The sequence below is a fragment of the Apis laboriosa genome, unplaced genomic scaffold (assembly GCF_014066325.1).
Source record: "Apis laboriosa isolate Shangri-la unplaced genomic scaffold, ASM1406632v1 scaffold5_cov152, whole genome shotgun sequence".
In the NCBI taxonomy this organism is placed as follows: Eukaryota; Metazoa; Arthropoda; class Insecta; order Hymenoptera; family Apidae; genus Apis; species Apis laboriosa.
The window spans coordinates 2,274,033-2,298,662 of record NW_025223857.1 but is presented as its reverse complement, the minus strand read 5'-3'; the positions used below and the strand labels follow the sequence as shown (position 1 = coordinate 2,298,662).

At 30.1% G+C, this 24,630-nt stretch overlaps 2 protein-coding genes across 4 annotated transcripts; one reads left to right on the top strand and one right to left on the bottom strand.

Annotated features, from left to right (window-relative positions):
• Positions 1–130: 130 nt before the first annotated feature.
• Positions 131–1,600, bottom strand: LOC122718111. Its single transcript, XM_043942815.1, has 3 exons — positions 1,033–1,600; positions 813–960; positions 131–709 (listed from the first exon to the last, which is right to left on the bottom strand). The coding sequence occupies exons 1-3, from the start codon at positions 1,175–1,177 to the stop codon at positions 238–240; spliced, it is 765 nt and encodes a 254-aa protein (XP_043798750.1). The 5' UTR covers positions 1,178–1,600; the 3' UTR covers positions 131–237.
• A 775-nt stretch (positions 1,601–2,375) lies between these two features.
• Positions 2,376–24,331, top strand: LOC122717987 (ceramide kinase). Of its 3 annotated transcripts, XR_006347291.1 has the most exons (9): positions 2,376–2,689; positions 11,937–12,188; positions 17,588–17,781; positions 17,957–18,332; positions 19,986–20,138; positions 20,227–20,423; positions 20,736–20,905; positions 21,223–22,204; positions 23,001–24,331. XR_006347291.1 is itself a non-coding variant. In XM_043942595.1 (8 exons), the coding sequence occupies exons 1-8, from the start codon at positions 2,560–2,562 to the stop codon at positions 21,296–21,298; spliced, it is 1,548 nt and encodes a 515-aa protein (XP_043798530.1). In that variant the 5' UTR covers positions 2,376–2,559; the 3' UTR covers positions 21,299–24,331. The 3 variants fall into 3 exon arrangements, 2 of the variants coding, with proteins under 2 accessions (XP_043798530.1, XP_043798532.1); XM_043942595.1 differs by having other exon boundaries at positions 21,223–24,331; XM_043942597.1 differs by lacking the exon at positions 2,376–2,689 and adding an exon at positions 9,245–9,954 and having other exon boundaries at positions 21,223–24,331.
• The last annotated feature ends 299 nt before the right edge of the window (positions 24,332–24,630 follow it).

The following is a 24,630-nucleotide window of genomic DNA, read 5'->3' as shown; positions in this document are numbered from 1 at the left end:
AAATCTTTTACAAACTTACGAAATAATAAAAATAAATTATGGAAATGGGAATATATTTCGCTATATATATATTTTTTGATAATCTATTATTATTATAATTCATAAATTATTTTTAAATATAACATTTTTCTCAAATTTTAATATATTTTATTTTGTTAAACATGCTTTAATCAATCTATATTATTACAATATTCTAAATTTATTTGTATTATTATAAACTTTTTGTTTATAAAAATTTTAAAATTCATCTGTTCTTTCATCTTGTTGATTTTTTACTATTGAACAAGAAATATCATTTTCGACTGACATTGCCGATTCTTTTTCGTTTAATATTTTATCGATCAAACCCAATACAGATATTTTAAAGCTTCTTTTTTCTTGGCTTGTCATCTGCTGCATATCTGGAAGTAAACTTTTAAAGAACAACAAGTCTGCATCGTTGATTGATTCGTCAAGATCTCGCCTATTGGTGAGAATACAATTATCTGAGCATCTATGTGACAATAGTCTATCTTCTGCATGTCTGATTGCTTTACTTCTCGAAAACATATACTCTTCGTTTCTCGTATCTCCATCTCTTTCTGATTCCGGTATCTTTTGATCGGATTTATTTAATTTCTGATAATTAGAGGACGTATCGGAAGTGGTCTCCTCTTCATTCCAATTCTCTTGTGCAATTGGTCCTTCTTCGTTCAAACTTTCATCCGCCCTAAAAATAATAGAAAAAAAAAAAAAAAAAAAAAAACAAAGAATATAATAATCTTCACTTAGTAAATTATTACTAATTTCTCTATATTTTCTATGTTAGTTACCTACGAAGTTTGCTATAAGGAAGTAAAAAATCCATGTAATCTGCCATGTAATACGGTTTTTTCGATTTTGAATTTGCCGTACTTTGATTTCTTAAATGTCTGCTGAAACTGGCACGAAGATTTTTCCATTTTTCTTTACATTCTGCGGCTATGAAGAAAACATCCGAATTTAAACATACGACCGAATTTTCATAAGAATTTGTCTTTGAAAAATTCTTACCAGAAGCGTTTACTTCCTGCGCCACTGCTCTCCACATTTTATTTCGAACAACTTTGTTATGGTAATCATTGCAACTGAGATCATATAACGCTGGATATTTTTTAACTGTTAGCACTAAATTTATGTAATTTCTAGTTTCATCCATAGTTTTTCTATATACGTTATTTTTGTAATGAAGTAATATTTTATTACTTAAAAAAAAGTAACCTTTATTAAAATAAAAATATGTTTAACTTTAAATTAAAAAAAAAAATAAAAAATTATTTTTTCAATCAATGAGTTATTGTTTTTTAGAATTCTACACAAATGTTGTAACCATACAACTTCAAATTCATAAAATTTTATGTCTCTTGATGTACAGTCCGTATCACGATGTCTTTGTCATTCCAAGTTCGCGAACATGCGATGTCTACAACAATTTTCAATTTATGTCACTTTCACTCTTTCTTTTTTGTACTTTAAGATTGATTTTCTGAAACACCAAACGTCAAACAATAACTGAGATAGTATTCTGCAAAATATAGAACAATGTATACTTGTTTAGTAGATATGGTTCGATATCAGAAAGTTGTCGCGTCACCAACAAAATGTCATGTCGCCACGCGTTTGTCGTATTCAGGGAAGAATCATATATTCTTGAACCCTAACCAAGCATCAACAATAATAAATTGCTAATAAAATTATCCAGATCCAGATATGATTTACATCATATCTAAATAACATAGGATATTCTATTCAAAATATTATGTAAGAAAAATAAAGTAAAAACTCGCTTTAAATAAAAAAATAGAATTATTAATGATCTTTTGTAACGAGTTACGTTCATGCAGAGATATTTTTAGCGCGTTAAAATCAGAATGTAGAGACAATTTTAGTTGTCAGGTATCTATATTATCCTTATATGATAAAATTAACCATCCGATAGATGGTGTTACTCCATGTTTCAATATTACTGATTCGGTATAAAATAGGATTATAATATGAATAATGATTAAAATTTTAATATAAAATTAAATAAAGTATATTTTAGAATATGTTATTATTTTATGTGATTTTATTAAATTATATTAAATTATATATCAAATTTGATTAAAAAATAAAATATTAATCAAAAATGAATCGAATAATCAAGTTCTTCTTATATTTCATTTATATTTTAAACCAAATAATAAAATATATTGCATATTAAATCTATATTGTATTTTATTTTTAATTAAAATTAATGATCAAGTGAGTTTTGTATTAGTAGTTAGAGAAATGTCCGATTGAAGGCATTATCCATCATAAAAGCCGAACATTTACGGTTTGACACGATTCACAGTAAGTCGATCGTGCGCCGCAGTTGTGCTCGAGCTAACGAGCAAGCAAGGTCGTTGTGTATTTCGATTATTTGTTTCGTGAGAGTTGTTTCTGATTTCGTATTAATTATTTTGTATATTATAAATCGATCGGTGTGGAAATGACATTTGTACAATTTCTTCGTTGAAAGAGCTACCTTTGGAAAGGCAGCCAAAGTCAGCCGTCAATATGATGCAGGAGATTTCAGACCAATCTTCCAGGACAGTGCTCCTGAACACATTCGTGGTGAAAAAGAAACGGTGCAGAGTCTACTTTCATCGTGGTACACTCATCTGGGAAACAGAGAAACCTCCATATAGTAAGTATATATAATTTAGATTTATATCTACATATTATAGGAATAGTTATCGATAATATATTGAAAAGAATGACAATCTATTATTTATATATCAAATATTCATAAAGAAAATTTTATGGATATTCGTAATTTTTTAAAAGTGGAGACAAGTAGAAAAATATTGTTTAGTTTTAATACTTATGTTATTGTTGCGTTAGAAAGTGCGCGATACCGTGCGCGAAACATAAACCAAGTATTTCCGATTTGTTAGAATGGATCACACATATGTGTGATCAATTAAGAACAAGATTTAGATAATGGATGTGTGAAATTATATTTATTTAAAATTAATTTGCAATTTCATGCATTTTATAAGGTTTGCGATATGTTTAAAAAATTTTTTTGATTTATTGAAGAGATATTAAAAACTTAAATGTTTTAGATTATTGTGTAGGGTAAAATGGTTGAGCAAATAATATAATCTTTATCAATGGAAAATTTGAAAGATATGATTTGTGATAATTGAATTCACATTTAAATAAATTTTCATTCAATTACTATAACTTTTTTCCGAAAAATATCTCCTTATGAAATCCACCATATTTCTCGATATCTTTGGAATTTCATTTATTGATTCTCGAATCAACTATCAGTTGACTAATTTATTGAATCATTTAGCCATTATAATAATCGTTTAGATATTTTATTAAATTTTTATTATCGAAAATTTTAATCGCGTCATTTGAAAATTTCTTTTGTTTCCATGAAAATAGATTTGTTAAAATCCATTCGACAGTAAGTTTCTTCATTTGTTATGTTTAATTTCAGATTTCTATTGAAATTTCTTGAAACGATTATTAATTATTTGAATATTTTTATGAACATTGATTCCTGCGTTTCCTGATAAATAATACTCAGAAAAAATTGTTTCACGAGGAAATTAAAAGACTCGCGATTTTTTTGCAAGTTTTTTGTTAACGGAATTGCAATTGCTGTATTTTTACTTTCATTATTTATTTATCTATTATTAATTTTGTTTTATTACATATTAGTCATTGATAACAAATAATCATATTATGATTTCGAATTATTTTTATCGGAATATATTATCATTATTATAAATATAAATAATGTAAATTGATTCTTTCAATCAAATATGATTTATTTGTTATATTAATGAAATATTTATTGTTAATAGATTATTCATTATTATTAGAAATAATTATTAGAAAAACATTTCTTTAGTTTCTAAAATCAGAATTTGAAAAAATCATTTTTTTTCTCGCCATAAATAAACACTTCGTTTTTGTTTTTATTTATTTTTCTATTAAAAAATTCATTTGCAATATCATAAATTTATCAAAATAAATTTCTTTCCATTAATAATTATAACGTTAATCTTAATTATTGATAAATCTATGATTGATATTGTTTCAATGTTTCCTGCCATATTTATCACATGTCTCACGTTACAAAATCTAAATAAGATTGTAGTACCGACGAGACTATTGTGATTGCTTGACTATTTTGCGATCAAATTGTGAACTTGTGATTTATCTATTATTAATAAAATAATTCGATCTATTTTATTCTAAATTTTATTATATCCTAGTTTTTAAAAATCATTTTTATTATATTAAGTATCGTATAATAATGATATCTTATCAAAATCTATATCGTAGATTCTCTTTGAGTTTTATTATTTGAATTTTATATTCTTTTTTTTAAATGCATCATTGTATATTTTATCGTGTACAATGTCGTAAAGTATTAAAAAGAATTATACATCGATATTTAAATTTCTCCAAACTTTTTCCTGCAAATGTAGTAAACATTTCAAATAGAGGGATACATATATAAAAAGGATTCCAAACAGAATGGAAACAGTGACATAATCTTATGTAGGCGGACAAAAAATAAGGGAAACATGCACGTTCGGTATGTTGACTGTTGACTACGTGTATCGTATAGACAGGCGGAATGTCGATAAGTTTTCGGCGATTGGTGGTCGTCGACGACACATGTACATTCGTCCTTGAAGCTTGTTTGCATAGGTTCCGTTTCCTTGTGCTCGTATCGCCTTTGAATATTAAAGAAAATCGCGCGAATTTTCGTGAAATCCTTTAGGCCTTGATATTTCTTATATTCAATATTTATATTGATTACATTGGCTTTTATCTTTTTATTTTTTTTTTTAATTTTTTCTATCTTGTTTTTTTTTTCATTCTACTGTTTTCAATGAAATCCTTCATTCCTTTTTCTTCTTCTCTTTTTTTTTTTTCTTTTATCGTAAGTTTTTAATCGTAAGTTATGAAAGAGAATTTTAAAGAGAAGATTTTTTTATTTTATNTTTTTTTTTTTTCTTTTATCGTAAGTTTTTAATCGTAAGTTACGAAAGAGAATTTTAAAGAGAAGATTTTTTTATTTTATCTTATTTTTAACATTTTAAAAAATAGGATATCTTATTTTTGATATATTTTAAAAAATTAGAAACACGATTTCGCGTGTCGGAGCTAAGAATTCGAAAAAAAATATCGAATATGGAATAAATTAACGCTCTTTCTACACAGCGTCTTTTGTATTTAGTATTCCGTCCGCGAGTGATGATGCTAGTATACAACACTTCCTATTTGCATACGATTATTACCTCTTTTCTCTTCGCTCACGTTTTGCTTTACCTTTATGGTTGGATTACCTTTGCATATATTTTCTTTCTTTTTTTTTTTGAGAGGTAATGACATGTGATACGTTGATTTTCATCTTGATAATTAAGATGACAAAATACGACGATAAATATTTAACAAATTATCGAATGGAAAATTTTTAAATATATTCCCTTTATGAATATAGTTTTTCGAAAAAAATATCTTTATAAATTTCTCTCTCTTTTTTTTCAAATAGATAGTAAATTCGAAAAATTGCAAGTTTGGTGGTAATTTTCGTTCAAATTGCAAATTGCACTTATATCAATAATAAATTCGCGAAATGCAACTCGATCCAGTTGGTCGTAGTATAACTCAATAGGTTAGCGATCCTTGCAAACACGCAAGTGACCCCCGGTAATCTAGGGAAAATTGGTACAAACGCATTCCAATACGCCTCGATTCTTTCGAATCGGATTCGATCCACGTTATCCATTTGGCCGTTAAGGTCAAACCGCACGTTGGTCGCATGTCTCTCGATTCCTCCAATCGGTTGTCGATTATGTATATATATCGCTTTTTCATTTTTCGCATCTTCTTCAAAAATGAAATAAACGTTCCTGCGAGAAATTCACAGATAAAAATCATCAAATATATCTAATATAAACTGTCACATTGAATTTTAATTATTATAATTATACTCGTATAAACATCGCATCTTAAATGATAATTACGCAATCGAACTTGAATTCCATTTTCCTCCATTACTTCCTCCATGATTCCAATTAAAATTCCCTAGGAGCGCGCCAATCTCGAACCAGTTGATTTCCATCAAAATCATGCACGTTTTCAAGAATGGATAGACGATTACGTAAAATGAGTTTGCACTCGGCAAACTTGCAAGTTATTGGATATTATTATATATATATATATATATATATATATGAGATATCGTCCACCGCAATGTTGACGCGCCTTTGACTTTTTTTATATGAATATTCCGTTTACGTAATTTCTTTTGGCTTAGTCAAAGTGCTTACACTGATGATATCGAGTAGAGAGGGATATCGAAAGAGAAAGGGAGAGAAAGAGAGAGAAGGAGAAAGAAAAAAGATACGAATTGGCTGACCTTGTTGTCCATGTTTCTTCTTTCGATCTTATCGATTCGCATCCTTTTCGTCACCGAAACACCAGCAATGCTTTGGCACACGTTTCAATTATCTCAATCACGTGACCACGTGCATACCATTCCCACCGCATTTCAAATAACAATCATTTGCATTTTTCTATTATCTTCTATTATTTGTTCGTCTTATTGATTTTGTCGTAAATATTATTGATTTGCTTATTTCTTATATTAATTCTTACTGAATACAGTTTGCGATAAATCGTTTATTTTTTATCGTTTATATTCGCGTCTAATTTACACGATAAAAAAAAAAAAAGATCTGCTGTTGTTACAAAACAACAATTTTTCAATTCATTATATCAAATGCAAATGCACAAATGATAATTATTAAAAAGCAATTATAACATAAATTTATGCGAAGAATATCATCTCTCATCAATAATAATTGTAATTAATTAAAAGGGAAAAAAAAAGAAAAATTCTCGATAAAAAAATTATAATCGGAATCTCATTCTACTTAATTAATACGAATACGTGCTTCGCAACGTGGTAACAAATCACGATCGAAGATCAAGATTCTTATTAGAATGGAAGATTTATAATAATTTTCGCTATATATATATTTTTTTTTTTTTTCCCTCTTTTTTCTCGATCGGATATTATATATTCGCGTTTATTAAAAAGGGAGGAAAAGGCCGCGTCTCATGGCTGCAGGTAGCGTGTGTTTATTGCGAAACACTTTAATTATGAGCCTGCGTAACGTTTTTTTTTTCTTTTTCCTCTCTCATCCCGTGGAACTGATGTAATAATGCCAAGAGTTCTATCGCCTATCTTTTTTTTTTTTTTTTCCGCCATTAAACAATCACCTTGGACGTTGGATTATTTTTAAAAAATGGTTTGATCGTTTGCATTTGCGATAAAATTTCTTGCAGAATTGTATGAAAAATTATTTTACAACGAAATTTTTCAAAGGAAAAATTTTTTAAAGGAAAGATATAGAAGTGTTTTAGAAGAAAAAAAAAAAAAAATATCGTGGTATTGTGACAGAAAAAAATTTCTGATAAATTATGAAACGAAGATTCGAATGATTAATTACGTAATAATTATTATCTTACATGCATCAATTACTCGCAAATATATATTATTATTCCAATGATAGTTCATTTAATGTGTAGGTTTTTAGCCGAGACATAAATTTTTTCCGACATTTTCCGTCGTTTCTTCCCCTTCAATTTGAATAGATAAATCGCATGAGTATCGTTTCCAGTCATATTTAAGTAAATGTATGCTACAATATTATGCATTTACGTATATTAATTAATATTAATATATCATACAATATGCTTCATTAACATTTTAAAAATATACGTAAAAAAAAAACCTAGGCAATAATATATTTTCTTAAAAAAAAATAAATAAATAAATATTTAAATTACGAATTCTTTATCGAACACTATTAAGAAAAATATCTATCCTCGAAACTTCAAGAATCTCTCTTCTACGATATACGTCATCCAGTTCAAAGAACTCGAATCCAAGAAAAGAAAAACACGTTTCTAAATATCAGGAAGTGCAAAAGAATTATGTCAACTGAAGCATAAGTACAGGGAAGGTAATAAAAGGTATTTCGTTGAAAAAAAACAGGCGACCTTACACAGGCGATCTCTGTGAAACGAAGGTCTCTTGTTGAGCTGGAGATCGAAGTGTGAACGACCGACGCCGCCTAAAATTACTCGAACAAATTCAGACTGCAACGGATGGCCCGAAGGAATTACGGATTCTCTTCGACGATAGCTCGAATCAAGGCTCGATCGGTGCACCTTCAATACGAATTATCCTCGACGTTTCAATCCCTTTTAAGATTAAATTTTTCTACTGGATATCCTTTCTCATATTCATTTTATAATAAGATCAAATCCTTGGTCATTGTTATGGCAATGATATAAAATGATATATAATGATATAAAAAATGATATTCTGTTATATATAGAATACATTTTTCATTTATTATTAGAGTTACATTATCATTAAAATTATTTCTATTAGGAAACATTTTGCATTTTTTTTTAAATTAATATAAGAATCTTGTTATCCTTAAAATAGTACTGGAAATAATATACTTGTTAAAATGATTTCAGAAATATTCTTATATCGTATTATTTTCTAATTATCGTAGCGGAGGATCTTCTTGTAGTAATAATAACATATTAATTAAAATTATTTCAGAAATATTATATTACATAGAATGCTTGTATTTCATATTAAATACATGAATATAGTTTCTAACTATAGATAGAATAAAATTCACTTCAACTTGAACTTTATTTATATTCAGAAAATTGTACAATTTGGCATTTTTAATTGGGTTTTTATTACAAGAAAACAAAAAGAAAAAATTAAAGAAAACGCTATAACTTCGCTACTTCAATCGTTACTTAGTTCCAAGAAACGATATTCACACTCGGTTTATATTCTTCCGAAGAATTTCACATAGGAATAAATAAAATATACAAACAGAGAGGACTGGTTCTAAAAAATTCTCTTGAACGTCGAGTGACCACTGGTCGACCTTGTCCTTGGTCATTTGCGTTTTTTCGACTCGCTCAACGACAATCCTCCTCCTCCTCCTCCTCCTCCTCCTCCTCCTTCTCCTTCTTCTCCTCCTTCTCCTCTCTCTCCTTCTCCATCCTATCCATTACGATGCTCATTTTCTAAAAGATAATTCTTGACGGCACAACCTCCACGTGTGGAAAGTTCTCAAACGAGGCAGAGACAAAGGCTCGATACGTTTCTGGGTCACAGTCGCAGTCTTCACCGGGCTTCGTAACAGCCACCAAGCGTGGGAGGACATGCAAATTTCCCACGATACCCGCGAATTTCTATGATTTCTCAGACGTTCGGATACGATATCGAATTGTTTATGCAAACAAGAGAGTAGAATCGAGGCGGATAATTGTTTCTCGTTTATTCAATCATGTACATTTAATTCGTGGAACATGTGACTGAAGAGAATAAACGAAAATAAATAATTTAAATTTAATTTTTCGAGGAACGATATTATTTGTAAAAATAGTATTATTAACATTCGTGTTCGAGATCTTTATATTGCTAGTTTCTGTCCTTTGCAAATAAAATTAATTTATTATTGGTCATCGTCATGGTCGAGTGTAAAATTTTAATTATTTTTTTTTCTTCTCTTCATCGAAACAAATGAAGAACGATATTTGAAAATCAAATATAAATTCCCATATATATGGATTAAATAATGAAACTGTATATGAACTGTAAATATGAAATGTGATTTTGCGTACATCCGAGTCCAGTTACGAGGTGTAGTTTAAATGATAAGATGAGAAAGTGGAACGAATCGATGCGAGTGCACTCGCAGAAAGAGTGCAAAACACTCTCGCTACTATCTTTCGTCGGATAGGCCATGTGCACCATATTTTTAGCGCGGATTTACATTTACGGATCGCTAACACGACGATTAACACATTGGAAAATGTAATTGACAGGTAATTTTATTTTTTTTTTCTCCTTTTTTATTTTATCCTCTTTTCATACATTATACTTTTTAAATACGTATTATTTATCTATTTTTAGCAGCAGCAAAAAAAATATGATAACGTACGAGCTAATTTTTAAATCCTCAAATATTTAACGCAAATGACAAACAACGAAATGATGAATCTCATCATAAAAGAATTATCGAATCTTTGTTTAAATTTGAAAACGAAATTTTTCAATCGACAATTTTGCAGTTAAAAAAAAAATAGTCAAGTTTTATAAGAAAACACTTTATTCTATAAAACACTTTATGAATTTTTCCTTTTCTCGAAAATAATCCTTTCTTCTTGATTTCAGAAAAAAATCATCAAAGTTGCAAAATTTGAGAAACGTTTCGGCTAAACGTTGCTAAACGTTTGAGGCTTGTATTTATTTACTAATCGTTGGATATCGATAGGTTTAAAAAAAAAATATATCAAAACTCACGATGGATGCATTGTGGCCGTTATCAATTACGTAATTTCGTTATCTATCTTCGGCAAGTTCATCGTGCTTTTATAGTTGGTACACATACACTCGCAATTTGGCTTCGAATGACAGCTGTCCCGCCGATAACCGAGTCAGTTAACGACTATAATGTTTTTATGCAATCCTCGTGCCAAATATATCGCGCTATGTCGAGCAACATTCAGAAAAATTTACACGATAAATTTCAGCGAACGAATTTATTTTATTCGATCTAATCGAAATATTTTCGAAAAATTGTTTAATATCAAGATATAAGAAATGCGTAACGTTGAAAAAAGAATTTTTTTCTCGTACAAAAGCTCTAGTAAAATATTTACTCGTCAACAATGTTGAAAATATAATTTAAACGTTGAAAAAGAAGTATACAAAATTTCAAGTTCAATTCTTTCGAAAAATTAAGAATAAATTTTATTTAACTAAAAGTTCGCAACGGTTTTATAAGAAGAAAAAAAAATTGCAAAAATCGTTATCACCACTCTTATCGCTTTTATGAAGTGTCAATCGTATTTTCCCGCCTCTCCTATATCTCGTTTTATCTCCTGGTTATCTTAGGCTACCTTGTCCCATCTTAAACAATTCTCTATCCAGAGATGATTCAGTGATCTTTGTTAATAACGATAGAAATAATCACAAATAAAACTCTTTCATCTTTCGAATAGAGAGAGAGAGAGAGAGAGAGAGAGAGAGAGAGAGAGAGAGAGAGAGAGAGAGATGTTGGTGGATCAAATTGTTCATTTCTGACTAATCTAATCTAAAACGTTAAAACATCGATTACGCGTATTTTTATTTTATATCTTTTTTTTTCATTTTCTTTTTATCACTCGATCGTAGAAAAACGAAACCGAAACCTTTACATTGGAGGTTATGTTTCCTCGTCTCTTCCTTTCCCTTTCTTCCTTCTCTCGTGTTCATTCGAACATAGAGAATATCGATTATATTTCATAGGGTATTTTGCGGACGAGTAGAAGCAGCTAGTTCAATTATGCAAAACAATCGGACGTTTTGAGCTTGGCTCGCCTTTGTTCTCGTCACCCTGTTGCGATATTAAGTGGCGGCTATTAGAGAACGGTAAATCGAATCCCCTTTGTCTCTCGTCTTTCCACTCGTACTTGTTTCCTCTTTCATTTATTATCTAATCCTGTATCATAATCTGTAATAACCAATTTTTCGATTCCATGCAGATATTTTTATCTTTTTAGCGAGGAAAGAATAATTTAAGAGAATCGATCCCACGCCTAAATTATGTATCTACTGTGTATATAACTTGTATCAATAACAATGGGACATAAAATGAATATTTCTTTGTAAAAATCGAATTTAATTCCAAGATAATTTTAAAATAACTTGAAAATTTTTCTTAACCTTAAAAATTACAATTCAGAGATACAAACGAAGAGGCAAAACGATAATTTCCTTTGACTTCTATTGACCAAGTTTTTTTTGTTTCCAACGATCTTTCCAGCAAGATGGACGCTACCAATGACCGACGTGCTCGCCGTTCGCTACGGTGATGATTGGATACACGGGGTAAACTTTAAGGAGAAGCAACTGACAACGTCGCCCACGTCACCTACCGTGTGCCCGACGAATTTCATTCTCCACTACGCTGTGCACGGGCCAAAGAACAAATGGAGCCATCACAGCGTGACCATGAGCCACACAGACCCGAGACAAGTCGCCTCCTGGGTCAAGACCATACGAAATTACCTCATGGGCAAGTAGTAGTTCTCTTCCTCCTCTCTTCTTTTCTTTAATTATCACATAGAATTGATTCAATTTTAGAAGATTCGTGGAATTGGACTAATTTTCTAATTCGCGTTGAAACGAAATTGGTCGAATTTTCTAATCGCGTAAAATTGAAAAATTTTTGGCCCAATTTTCTAATAATTTTTCAACGATCGTTCATATTTTCCATCGAGTTTTCCAATTTCAATTGGAATTGAAATTGGTCCAATTTTCTAATAATGGAATCGAATTGTCACAATTTTCAACAATTGTATTCGAGGAATTTGATTGAAGTTTCTAATCGTGGAATTGGATCCAATTTTCTAATAATCGAAATCGGAATTGCCGATAACTTTCAACTCGTGTTGAAATTTGTTTGCCCGAAGTTTCCGATCGAATCGATCCAATTTGCGAAATCGACGAATTTTCGAATTTCATTAATCGAAAAATTGATCGTAGAATTTTCTTAAGAATCGTAAATATTTTTATCGGTGTTATTAATATCGAATAAAAAGCAAAAAAAAAAAAAAATGTAATCTGACAAACAGAATTGACATTATCTTTTGCGATTTATTAGAAAATTGCGATTATAGAAAACAATTGACGCCACCACGATAATTATCTTTTAATCGTTCCGTCTCTAAAAATATATTTTTCCAGATAGATAAAGATTAACGAAGTGAAATTTCGTCAAATTTTCTTTCCTCTTTTACTATTTAATACTTTCTCATAGTTAAGTGTTCTCATCACTTTCACCGATACTTATCAAAATATTAATCCAAAATAAATAAAATACCGTTTTTATTTATTTATTTATTACAGCGTTTATTAAAATTAAAATATATTATAATCTTATTATCTGAAAAAATAATTCAGATAATCGTATTACACAACCCACTCCGTATATTAAAATTGCCGTATTCAAGATTGATAAATACGTAATAGGAAGTCGACTTTTAAAATATTCCATGAAAGGATATTAATCATCTTCCCTTTACTACGGAACAAGCGAGTGGAAACAACCGATGAAAAACACTAATGAATTCGTGGTAATGGTATCGATGCACGAAACACGAAAATAGAGGAAAAGTAGGTGAAAGTGGATTCTCGTTGTTATTTCCTTTCTATTCCAGTTGTGGAAATCGTTTAAATAATTGAACGGATATCGATTATCAAAGCCTTTCATCAATCGGTGTAACGAGATCTTGTAAGAAATAAATTGAGTTTTGTAACGAAAAACTCAAGTTTGATTTTCATTCGATTTCACGATAGATCGTAAAAAAAAAAAAAAAAACTTTCGAATTAAATTTTCCTCTCAATCTCATCGAAACGATCCATCCTTTGTACGAAACGAAATGCGATATAGTTCTTTTTTTTTTTTTTTGAAACGTACCTTCTCGAACGATTAATCGTAGTAAACGGTGTTACGTTTCCTCGTGAACGAATAGAAAGGATTAAACTCGGCTCACGATGGAACTGGGTCGTTGGTTGCGGATCAAGGCTGTTTAATCAAGATATATTTTTTGCTTGAAGAGGGGGAAAAAAAAAAGAAAAATAAAGAAAAGAGAACAAAGATATTCAGATTAGACAAATTTGAAAGCTCGACTTGAGCTATATTTGAAGAGTAATTAACTCTTGAAAAGAAGTTAATGACACTTTTAGTTTCTCTAGTTTCACTATTTTGAACTTTGGTATATCGAGCGAGTTTCTCTTTGTTTCTTTCAAACGAGTTACAAATTCTTTCATCCTTTTTTTTATCGAGTAGATAAATTATAATGAAAATAGAAAATTTTATATAGCTTGACGAATAATTTTTTTTCTCTCTGTCGATAAATTCCTCGCTTTATAAAGTTGTAAATTTAGAAAAATTGTTTTATCCAAGAGAAATCAAGAATTTAAAGAAAAATTGTTCAAAACTTCAAAGTTTGAAAGAATTCATAAAAGAATCCAAGTTCTCCGTGTCTACTTACAAACTAACTTCGAAACCAGAAGAGAAATCGCAGAAAGTTTCACATTCAATGCAGAAAAATTCGAGCCTAAAACAAATGAAGAATCCAAATTTAATAGAATTCAAGATCAAAGAAATCCAAATTCAAATATTTATAAAACTCAAAATCAAAGAAGATCAGTGAAGAAATCGCAGAAAGTGACACTTAACCTAAAAAAATTCGAGCCTAGAACAAGCGAAGAATCCAAATCCTCGTGCCTATTTATGAAATTATTTATGAATCGAAGAACATTTGTGTTTAATCTAGAAAAATTCGAGGCTAGAACAAGCGAAGAATCCAAATTTAATAGAATCCAAGATCAAAAATTCAACGAACGAGAAGAATCGAAATCCTCGTATCTATTTATGAAACTCGATACGAGAGAAGGTATCGCAGGAAACGTGACATTTAACCTAGAAAAGTTCGAGCTTGGAACAAGCGAAGAATCCAAATCCTTGTACCTATTTATGAAATTATTTATGAATCGAAGAACATTTGTAACGTTTAATCTAGAAAAACTCGAGGCTAGAACAAGCGAAGAATCCAAATTTAATAGAATCCAAGATCAAAAATTCAACGAACGAGAAGAATCGAAATCCTCGTATTTATTTACGAAACTCGAAACGAGAGAAGGTATCGCAGGAAACGTGACATTTAACCTAGAAAAGTTCGAGCTTGGAACAAGCGAGGAATCCAAATTTAATGGGATCCAAGATCAAAAATTCAACGAACGAGAAGAATCAAAATCCTCGTATTTATTTATGAAACTCGAAACGAGAGAAGATATCGTAGAGAATGTGACATTTAACCTAGAAAAGTTCGAACCTGGAACAAGCGAAGAATCCAAATCCAACTTCGGTAGAATTGATAAAATAGCCCGATACTGGAAAACTTGAAAGAAAAGAAGCCCTCGTCTCTGCTTATAAAGCTCACAGGAAAACGGACAAAACTGGAAGAGCGAGCGCGGGGAAACGTTGCATTCTATCGACCAGTGCGCCATGACACTTCGTAGAGCGACACTTCACCTTGCAAAACTCCCTATTCGCGGCCACGACTCTTCCCCCCCTCGTGCACCTTTGTCCCTCCGGCCTTTACGTCATCCTCATTCACCGGATAAAAAGCCTCGAGGATGCACACGTGCAATTTGTGCACAGCTTAAATAAACCATTCTCTCGGTCTGACGCCTCTCGTTACTACGCTACTTCACGCCGTGTAATGCATGTTTGAAGAGCGTCTGGGAATGGATGCTTTCGCATGGTGTTTCGAGTTATTAATAACGATGCTCGAAATAAGTGTCTCTCTCTTTCTCGACAATTTTAGTTTGCACAACGTTTAGACGAGATTTATAGAGGACGACGGGTTTATAAAAGATTTACGATAGTTTATAGAGGGACGACAGAGTTTTGGGATAATTGTAGGTTAGGTATACTAGATAGGTTGTTTTAAGAGTTAAAGTTTTAAAGTTCACGTTAAGATTTAAAAATGATAGTTTTTAAAAAAGCAATCAATGGAAAGAAATAGAGAATATGATCACGGTTTAAAGGTTTGTTCAATCTGAGATTTATGGATAATTAAATTTGTAAGTGTTAAAATTGTCATTTTCTGTTTCATTTCTTCTTGGTGTCGACGAGTCTATGAGATCGATTTTAAAATTGTAATTTATAGAATGGGAATAGAAAGTGATAATTCAACTTTAGAAGTTTTCTGTTTTAACCTTGAGTTTATTAAATTTGTAGGAGTTGAAACTATCGCTTTCTATTTCGTCACGAGTCGCTTCGACTTTTTGCAAGATTGTTACAACTTTGTTTTATTCCTGGTATTATTATATTCACTATTAATAGATGAAACTTTGCAACTCCGTTCGATCATTTCCAACGAGAATAATATTTTCAAATATCTTATCGTTTGTTTCTGGAAACGAAGAAACGTGATATTCATTTTTCACGTCGAAATACTCTTGTTTTATTCGACAATCGTATGCTATAACATTTACACTTGTAATCTTGATGGAAGTAAAAAAAAAAAAAAAACTCCAAGAAAATGTCATGGTGACGCGAGTTTCCTGAAAACAAAGTCCATTTTATTTCAAACCGGTTCTGTGCACGATTGAAGCGATAATGATTCTTTCATAAAGTCTACGTCAATAGTTTCAACTTTCTATCCCATTGTCATATCGTACCAAACAACAAAGAACAAATTATTCTTGGAAAATAATTTAATTTTTAAAATATTTTTAAATAATTAAATATTTATATTAATACGTCCTCTCTTCTTTCGTTACATACGTTTATTAATTTAAAATAATATAAATCGTAATCTATTTATCTATTTTTCTCGTTTTTGTCATTTTTTCTTTTTCTTTTATTTTCACCTGAATTTACGTACAATATTTTCGTGGCATATTTTCGTGAAAAAATACATACAAGTCGCGGACAAGTTGACATGTTGGAGGATAAAAATAAGCTCGATCAGATCGGGAACGAATTACAGCGGTCGACCGGGTACACTTTCACCGCGGGTCACCGTGCCTCCGCCACGAGGATAGCATGGGAGCAGGCGCGCAACTTCCAATGAATCGAGAGAGAAAGAGAGAAAAAAAATGAACGCGGGAAATTTTTTCAATCTCAACAATCGTGACATTTTTTTTTTTTTCATTTTATTTTCACGAAAAAAAAAAATTATCGTATAATACTTTCAACAATATATCAAATCAAAACAAACAAATTGTAAAATTCGTATTAAAAATATTTAGAAATAATAAAATCTACTTTCACCTAGTAGAAGAATAAAATGAAATTACTTATCGATCAGGCCTTGAGCATTGCGGATATTTTTATTTGAATTGTTACGCTATAAACGATAATTCTGTTTGTTCGTGTACACAAAATATCGATGGTCAACCGATAGCTAATCGGGTATCTATTCCATACGATATTCCGTAATATTCCTAACATTGTGTAAACGAGCTTACCGCCCATTCCAATCAATCAAAATGCCATCGTCGAATTACGCCCTTCTCCTGCGGATGGGGCAAGAAGGTGAAATGGAAAAACAACAGGGTGGTGGTTTCGTTCCCGTGCGTGTAACGCGATCTCTTTCTGGTTTATCTTGATGAGAGAACCAGTGGCCATAAGTATTGATCCGGCTTCTTGTTTGTCGCGTTGCGTTTCTACAAAAATAAAAAAAAAAAAAAAAAAAATACCTTTGAATAAATAAAACTGATTTTACCTCACCTCGACCAATTTTCTTGAATTAAATTAACTCTTGACTTTACTCTGGTAAAAAAAAAAAAAAAAAAAAAAAAAAAAAAAAGAAAAATTAATTATATAAATAATCGTGCCAATAAAATTGTTGAAATTATTTTGAAATTTGATTGTAAATTTCTCGATGGATTTTCCAGGATTAACCCATCGTCCCAGAAAGATCTTACTGTTCGTCAATCCTTTTGGAGGGAAAAAGAAAGGGTTGAAGATTTGGGAGAAGGATGTGCAACCGTTGATGACCATTGCTGGGATCGAAACGAAGATGCTTGTTACAGAGAGGGTGAATCATATCCGTGATATCCTCTTAAGTACTGATCTTACAGATTTCCACGTAAGTTTCATCTTTTATTTATATAAAATATAAATAAATTATTTTAAAACCTTTTATTATAAATTTATTATATTATATTATATTATTATATTATAAATTTTATTATAAATAAATATAAAATGTCCTTTTATCCTTAGTAAAAAAATTATACTTTAACCCTTTCCCACCCTTGCAGGCGGTGGTCTGCATCGGTGGAGATGGTACCCTCGCCGAGGTGATCAACGGCCTCGTGCTGAGGACTTCGAGGGATCGACAGATCGACCCCAACAATCCTGAGGCGGACTTACCGACTCCTCGGCTTCCGATCGGCGTGATACCCAGCGGAAGTACCGATACGGTTGCTTATAGTCTTCACGGAACCACAGATGTGCAAACAGCGGCTATACATATCATCTTCGGCGACAGCGCCGGCCTTGACATCTCCTCGGTTCACAACGACCACACGTTGCTCAGGTTATACGCAAGTATGCTCAGTTACGGTTACCTGGGTGACGTGATACGGGACAGCGAGAAGTTCCGGTGGATGGGTCCCCAGAGATACGATTATTCGGGTAAGTATGAGCTAAATATGTCTGTTTGAAGTGGAATAAAGGTTCTTTTGTTCGATTGTCTAGTTCTGTGTGTTAATGATAGATAGATTATATATATTATACATATACGTATACAGGAATTGGGAAAAATTTCAAAAAAGAAAATTTATTTGCAAAATTCTGTAAATAGGATTATTTCTTATTTATTATCTGTTTTAAAAGTTTATTTTTTCCCAGTCTTGGTAGATAGTTATTAATTTTATTTGTCCTTTAGTATTCAGTGTAGTCTGAAAGGAATATTTGAACTATTTATCTGAAATGAAATATGATTTACTGATATGGGTGAAAGAGAGAGGTCAAGAGAGAAAAAAAAAATGTAAAATATAGTTGTTTTGCATTGAGAATTTTAAAAAATGTATGTAGGAAGTAGGATATGGCAGCTCAGAAAGAAATTTACGAGTTTCTTTAAGTCGAAACTTCGATGTTTTAATTTCTGTTTTAGTTTCCTAGGAACACTTGCATGTTCGAGAAGGAAGGGAAACAAATATTATATGAACGATAGTTATCATTCAGATTTTTGTATACTTATTTATATACAGATTTTATAACTTTTTTTATTTATACAAATATATATATATATATACAAATTTTTATATTCTTATTTTTATTACTAATATAATGACAAGCCAGAAAAAGATAGATAAAAAATAATAATGCAAAAAAATTTTAAATGAAGCATTTCGTGAAAGTGTTTTAAAAGATTCTTACAAATATTGTACATAATGGCAGTACAAAGAAGAATAAGAAGATGGCACTAGTTAATATAGTCTTAGCGCGCATTCTTGCGGGAGATTTGTGAAATGCGAAAGATCAAGGTAAATTATTTAAGTAGGTAAGTATGTATCCTTTTTTTTCTGTGTGTATTTATCATTTTATGTTAAAATGCCTCTTTTCTATATAGTGAAAGATAGATCATAGATATGTTATCTACTAATTAGAATTATAACTACATACAATTTAAATTATTAATCTAAAATGGTGTGGTTTTTATAAATCTAAAATTGTAATTCAGGATTTACAATATATTTACTTTTTTTTGCAGGAAATATCAAGAAAGATGACACAAAGCTATTTGAAGATATTATTAAATGTATTATAGACATTAAGAGTTTGATACCTATTTCTAAAATTGTAAACAAAATTGTATTGATTAAAGGTGATAATAAACATAAATGTATTAATCTAATTAAAATAGATCTACTTTAAATATTTCCTCTATTATTTTCTATTTCCAATTTTTGAAAGTTAATATATTTCGATTTTATTAGAACAATATTTCTCAAAATTTTCATAAATTTTATCAATATTTTTGATTTTATTAAACTTTATCAATTTACGTTTATTTTATTTAATTGTTCCAAGAAAATAAAAATATGTTATCTTTCTAGTTTTTTATTAATTTCAAATATATACATACAATAATTTTTTTTATAATAAATATATATTTAATCATTTTTTTTTCTTTCACAGCCTGATAATTTATATATATATATTTCTTTATTACTATCAAAGTTTTATCTATACAAAAGAAATAAGAATTAATATTCGCTAAGAACTAAAAAAATTACGAAAAGAAGAATAATGAGATACATACATCGATTTGAACTCTTGAAGGTTTCAAGAAGATCCTTGGGAATAAAGGTTATGAAGGTGAGATCCAACTTCTTTCGGACCCTTGCCATCCAGCGACCAGCACAAGGTGTACAAAAAACTGCACTAGATGTCTGCAACACATGCACAACAGCAATTCGGAAAAAGAAATATCCAGTTAGTTGTATTACATTTTATCAAATTAAATTTTTTATTTTTTTTATCGTCAGTTTTTGTTATATATTTATTATTAACTTAATCTCAGGATGGATGACTGTCAGAGGCAAATTCTTCATGGTAAATGGTGCCAATCTCGCGTGTGGTTGTGCCAGAAGTCCTATGGGATTCAGTCCCCACTGTCATATTGGGGATGGTTGCGTGGATGTGATTCTAGTTCGACATACCTCGCTCTTTAACAATATTAGGATGTTGCTCAGGTTGTCCAGCAAACAGAAAACTCTGGTGTGTGAAATTTTCATATTTTTTTTTTTTCTACTTCCAATCCATTTTCTGAAATTTCCAAATTTTCAAATTTTTTAACATTTCTAAATCCTGTGAATAACGTGTAAAATAATTTCATTTAGAATTTAAAAAATCTAATCAAATATACATAATAAACAAATATAAATAAAAAATTAAATATACAAATATATATAATAATATAATAAAATATATACATACATATGTACAAAAGGGCAAACGCAATACACTCCTCTTCATTATGTATTATGGTGGTTGTACACGAATTGATCTTATCTGTTTGCCTTCCTCCAGTACGATCTACCCTTCGTGGAGGTGTACAGAGCGAGGGAGTTCACGTTCCGCGCCCTGCCCACCATGCACATGCACTCCGACAGAGAGATTAACAATCGCTATATGAGTTCAAACCTGAGCGTGTGGAACTGTGATGGCGAGGTGATCGATAACTCCAACGTGAAAATCAGGTAAACACTCACTTGGATATTTGCGGATACTCTAAGCTCATTTCCGGTCTCATCTCTTTCACACGTAAACTTCTCATACCGTTTCATTACCATCCTTTGATATCTTATCATTTTCAATCTTATGAATTATTTTCTAAATTAAAAAATTACAATTTTTGTGCTTTCAGAATAATTGGAAATTTATTAAGGTTTTATTTTATTTAATTCAATGAAAATATATATTATAAATTCACGAGAAAAATAATTTTGTCGAATATTTTTCATAAATAAATTACTCGAACGAAATGATATAATTTATCTGTAATATTTGTTGACAGAGTACACTGCCAACTAGTGAACATATTCACGAGACGAACTCAGGAACCAGTTCACGGCCGAACATGTTTCTGTTAATGGCGAGTAGTCGGTTCTGTTCTCCAGTATCGTTTAAAGTAAGAACAAGACGAAAATGCGTATTTCCGCGAGACGCTACGGTATTAAAATCATAGTTCCTTTGACTTGCCCTAAATATAAATCGTAATAACGATATATATCACCGCATGATGCGCGACGATTACGAAAAATCGTCTCGATCGGCAATGAAAGTTTCTAAAATCTTTAAAGTTGATAATTAAAATTTGGAAACTTTCAAAATTTTCAAACTGTAAATCTTAAAAAACACAGCTCGCAAGATATCGTTATTCGAATGTCTGATTATCAATAGAATATTCTATTGAATATTTTGCGCGAGTTATAAATATTAATTAATTTATATTATCAAATTAAGATCTGACACGATTAAGAAGCATGTTCAAAAAGATACGAGATTTTTTTTTAAGTTTGCACAATAGTCGGCTGATATTTTCGCCTTTCTTACTTTTAAAATATAGTCTGTAATCGTCGAACATTCCATCGTCTCCACTATTCGGCTCAGTCGATAAGAACTTGTACTTACAAAATTTTGTATAACAAAAACCGGTGTTTTCCGGTAATTTTTCGACATTGTTGCACTGGTTGCGCATTTTCGTACTTAAAAACATATATATACACATGCAAATGCGATTATTGTAGATTCGGTGCACGGATGGTCTTTTCCCTGTACGATATTATCATTAGAACAGTCTTTTCGATAGTGTTTGTTTAGTGAGAGAGAGTACAATATAGCAACGTTCTTATAACTCGATTAAAAATTTTTTATTTGAAGAACAAAAAAAAACGAAGAAAAGGAATTATGAATATTAAAAGAAACGAATTGAAGAGGAGAACAAAATTTGAAAAAGAATGTAGTAAAGAATGAAGTATTTCTTCCGATTTTCTAAGGTAACAGAATGTTCAATTGATCTTTGGACAAATTTATAAGCTAATATTCAATAGAATTTTTTCTTAACTTTTCAAGATTTGAAAGCTTTTTAAAGTAATTATATAAATATTTTAAGATGAAAAGTCATTCAAAGACATTTTGATCAAGCTGATACTTGATTTAAATCAATTGTTTCGTCTTCGATAAGGTTAGAATAATGATATTTTCTGTACGATATTTATATATAGACAAAAAGAGAAAAAGAGGAATATGTATTTTCGTCAAATGAGCACGATTTTAAAAGAATTTGCTGCGTCTTTAGATATATAGATACGTGAGGATTACATGGCTGTTAGAGCTTTTAAGGTTAGAATACTTCAGAAGTATAAAGTGGCATTGATTTTATCGAGACAAGTATTTCAATTTATTTATTTAACTTTAGAAAGAATAGGATCCATGAAGATGACTTTTTTATTGAGAAATGCATTCGAATGTTAATGCATTTATCATTCTATCGTTATCTATTATTTATATATAAATAATTTTCAATCATATGCTTTCGTTGATCGATATAAAATTTAAGTTTAATCAGAATTTAATGAAAACTTTTGTACATTTTTTTCTTATAGTCAAATCAGTCAGGCGAGAGAATCTGATAAAAGTAAAGTATTTTTATATATTTAATACCGTGATAGTTAAAATAGTTCAGGTAGAGGGAAAAGTAGAAACATGAAAGTCTTTTGAAACAATGTGGCGCACCGTTTTAGAATTATAATTTAATTTTTCTTTTTTCTTTTCCGATCTGATTATTTGCAGATTGTAAAACAGATATTGTGTGTCGTAACGATAAAAGATAAAAAGAAATTTATAAAATTGCAAGAAGAAAGTTTGAATGCAGCTGTGCATATCATCAATCCTTTGTTTTATCATATTGAGTCGTATTCAAGGATGGATGAATAATAATATATGAATTCTAATTTATGATTCATGATGATGTTACAGCATTGTTGTAAGTAGTTATTAAAGATATTATAAAGTAAAGGATTAAAACAGCTAAAGCTCTGGAAAGAAAGAACTCTCAACGATTGTTTCGAACGAATCTTTCCCTTTGTACGGTCCGATTGTAATTAAAGATGCGAACGACGAGTGGAAACTCTTTCTCTCGATCTTTTCTAGTCTGTTGCGTTCGCGTCGAGACACACTTGCTCCGTCCTTGGTTTTTATAGTATCTGCATTTCTATTTTCAAGAGACAGAAGTTTCCCTCGTCAATTTGCGTTAATCTTGGATAAAATGTGAAAGACACGAGGAAGATATAAAGAAGAGAGAGAGAAAAAAAGAGAAATATTTTTATGATAATATAATTAATAGAGCTAATGTTTTTTATACGATTAGTATAAAACTGTGTTTAAATTTTACATTATTTTTTGTGATTTATATTTTTCTTCTTCTTTGTCTGTGATATATTTTTTCTTAATTGTTAATTTCGCATTTTCTGTTTTAGAAACAAATATATTACAAAAAAAGAATAATATACATTGTTCATTGATAGATGAACTTTTAAATTTCGTCCAAAATGTATTTCTTTTTTTTTTTTTTTTTTTTTACAGTGATGGTTAGAATATTCGTGATTCGATCATGTGTTCTTTGATTCTTTAACCTTTTAGGGTCTAATCGATGACACTTTTGGCTTATGATTTTTTTTATTGCAACAGTATTCTTTTTTTTAAAAATTTCTTTCTTCTATAAATCAGAAATATTAATGACAACGAAAAATTCTTCGGAATTTTTTTTATTTAAGAATAGATACTCGTATTGTAAGAAACAAAGATAGCGGACCATAAAGGGTTAACGACCGACAGATTCAAAAAAGAAAATTAGCAATTAGAAATTATTTTCTAGACGTGTGTGTCCAGGTTGTACAAATATATATATACATACATATATATAAAAAAATATAAATAAATATGTATATATCTATATTTTAATTACGAAGTATTTATATACATAAAGCAGAAGGAAGATAATCGTGACGAGTCGCTTCCGATATGGCTGTATCAATAATTGTATCAGATTATATTCGTGATGGTGCACCGAATGTCAAGATTGGCTGCGTATATTATTAATAAATTGTACTTCACTTTTTCAATTTGCATTTTATTTTTTCTTATCCTCATGCATGTAAAATATGTGTACTTTTGATATATAAAAATTGGAATACGTTTTATTAAGATCTTTAATCAATCTCTTAAATATAGAAAAGAATAGAAATAATTAAAAACTTAATTACAAGCTATCTCTTATAACGTATATATGTGCAGATTATAGTTTACAAATAAAGAGCGAATAGTGCGAAAAAGATAGAGATAAGATAAAAATATTGAAATCAGCGCCATCTTCAGAGTGCCGCAAATGAAACATATAAAGAAAAGACAGAAAATAATAAGA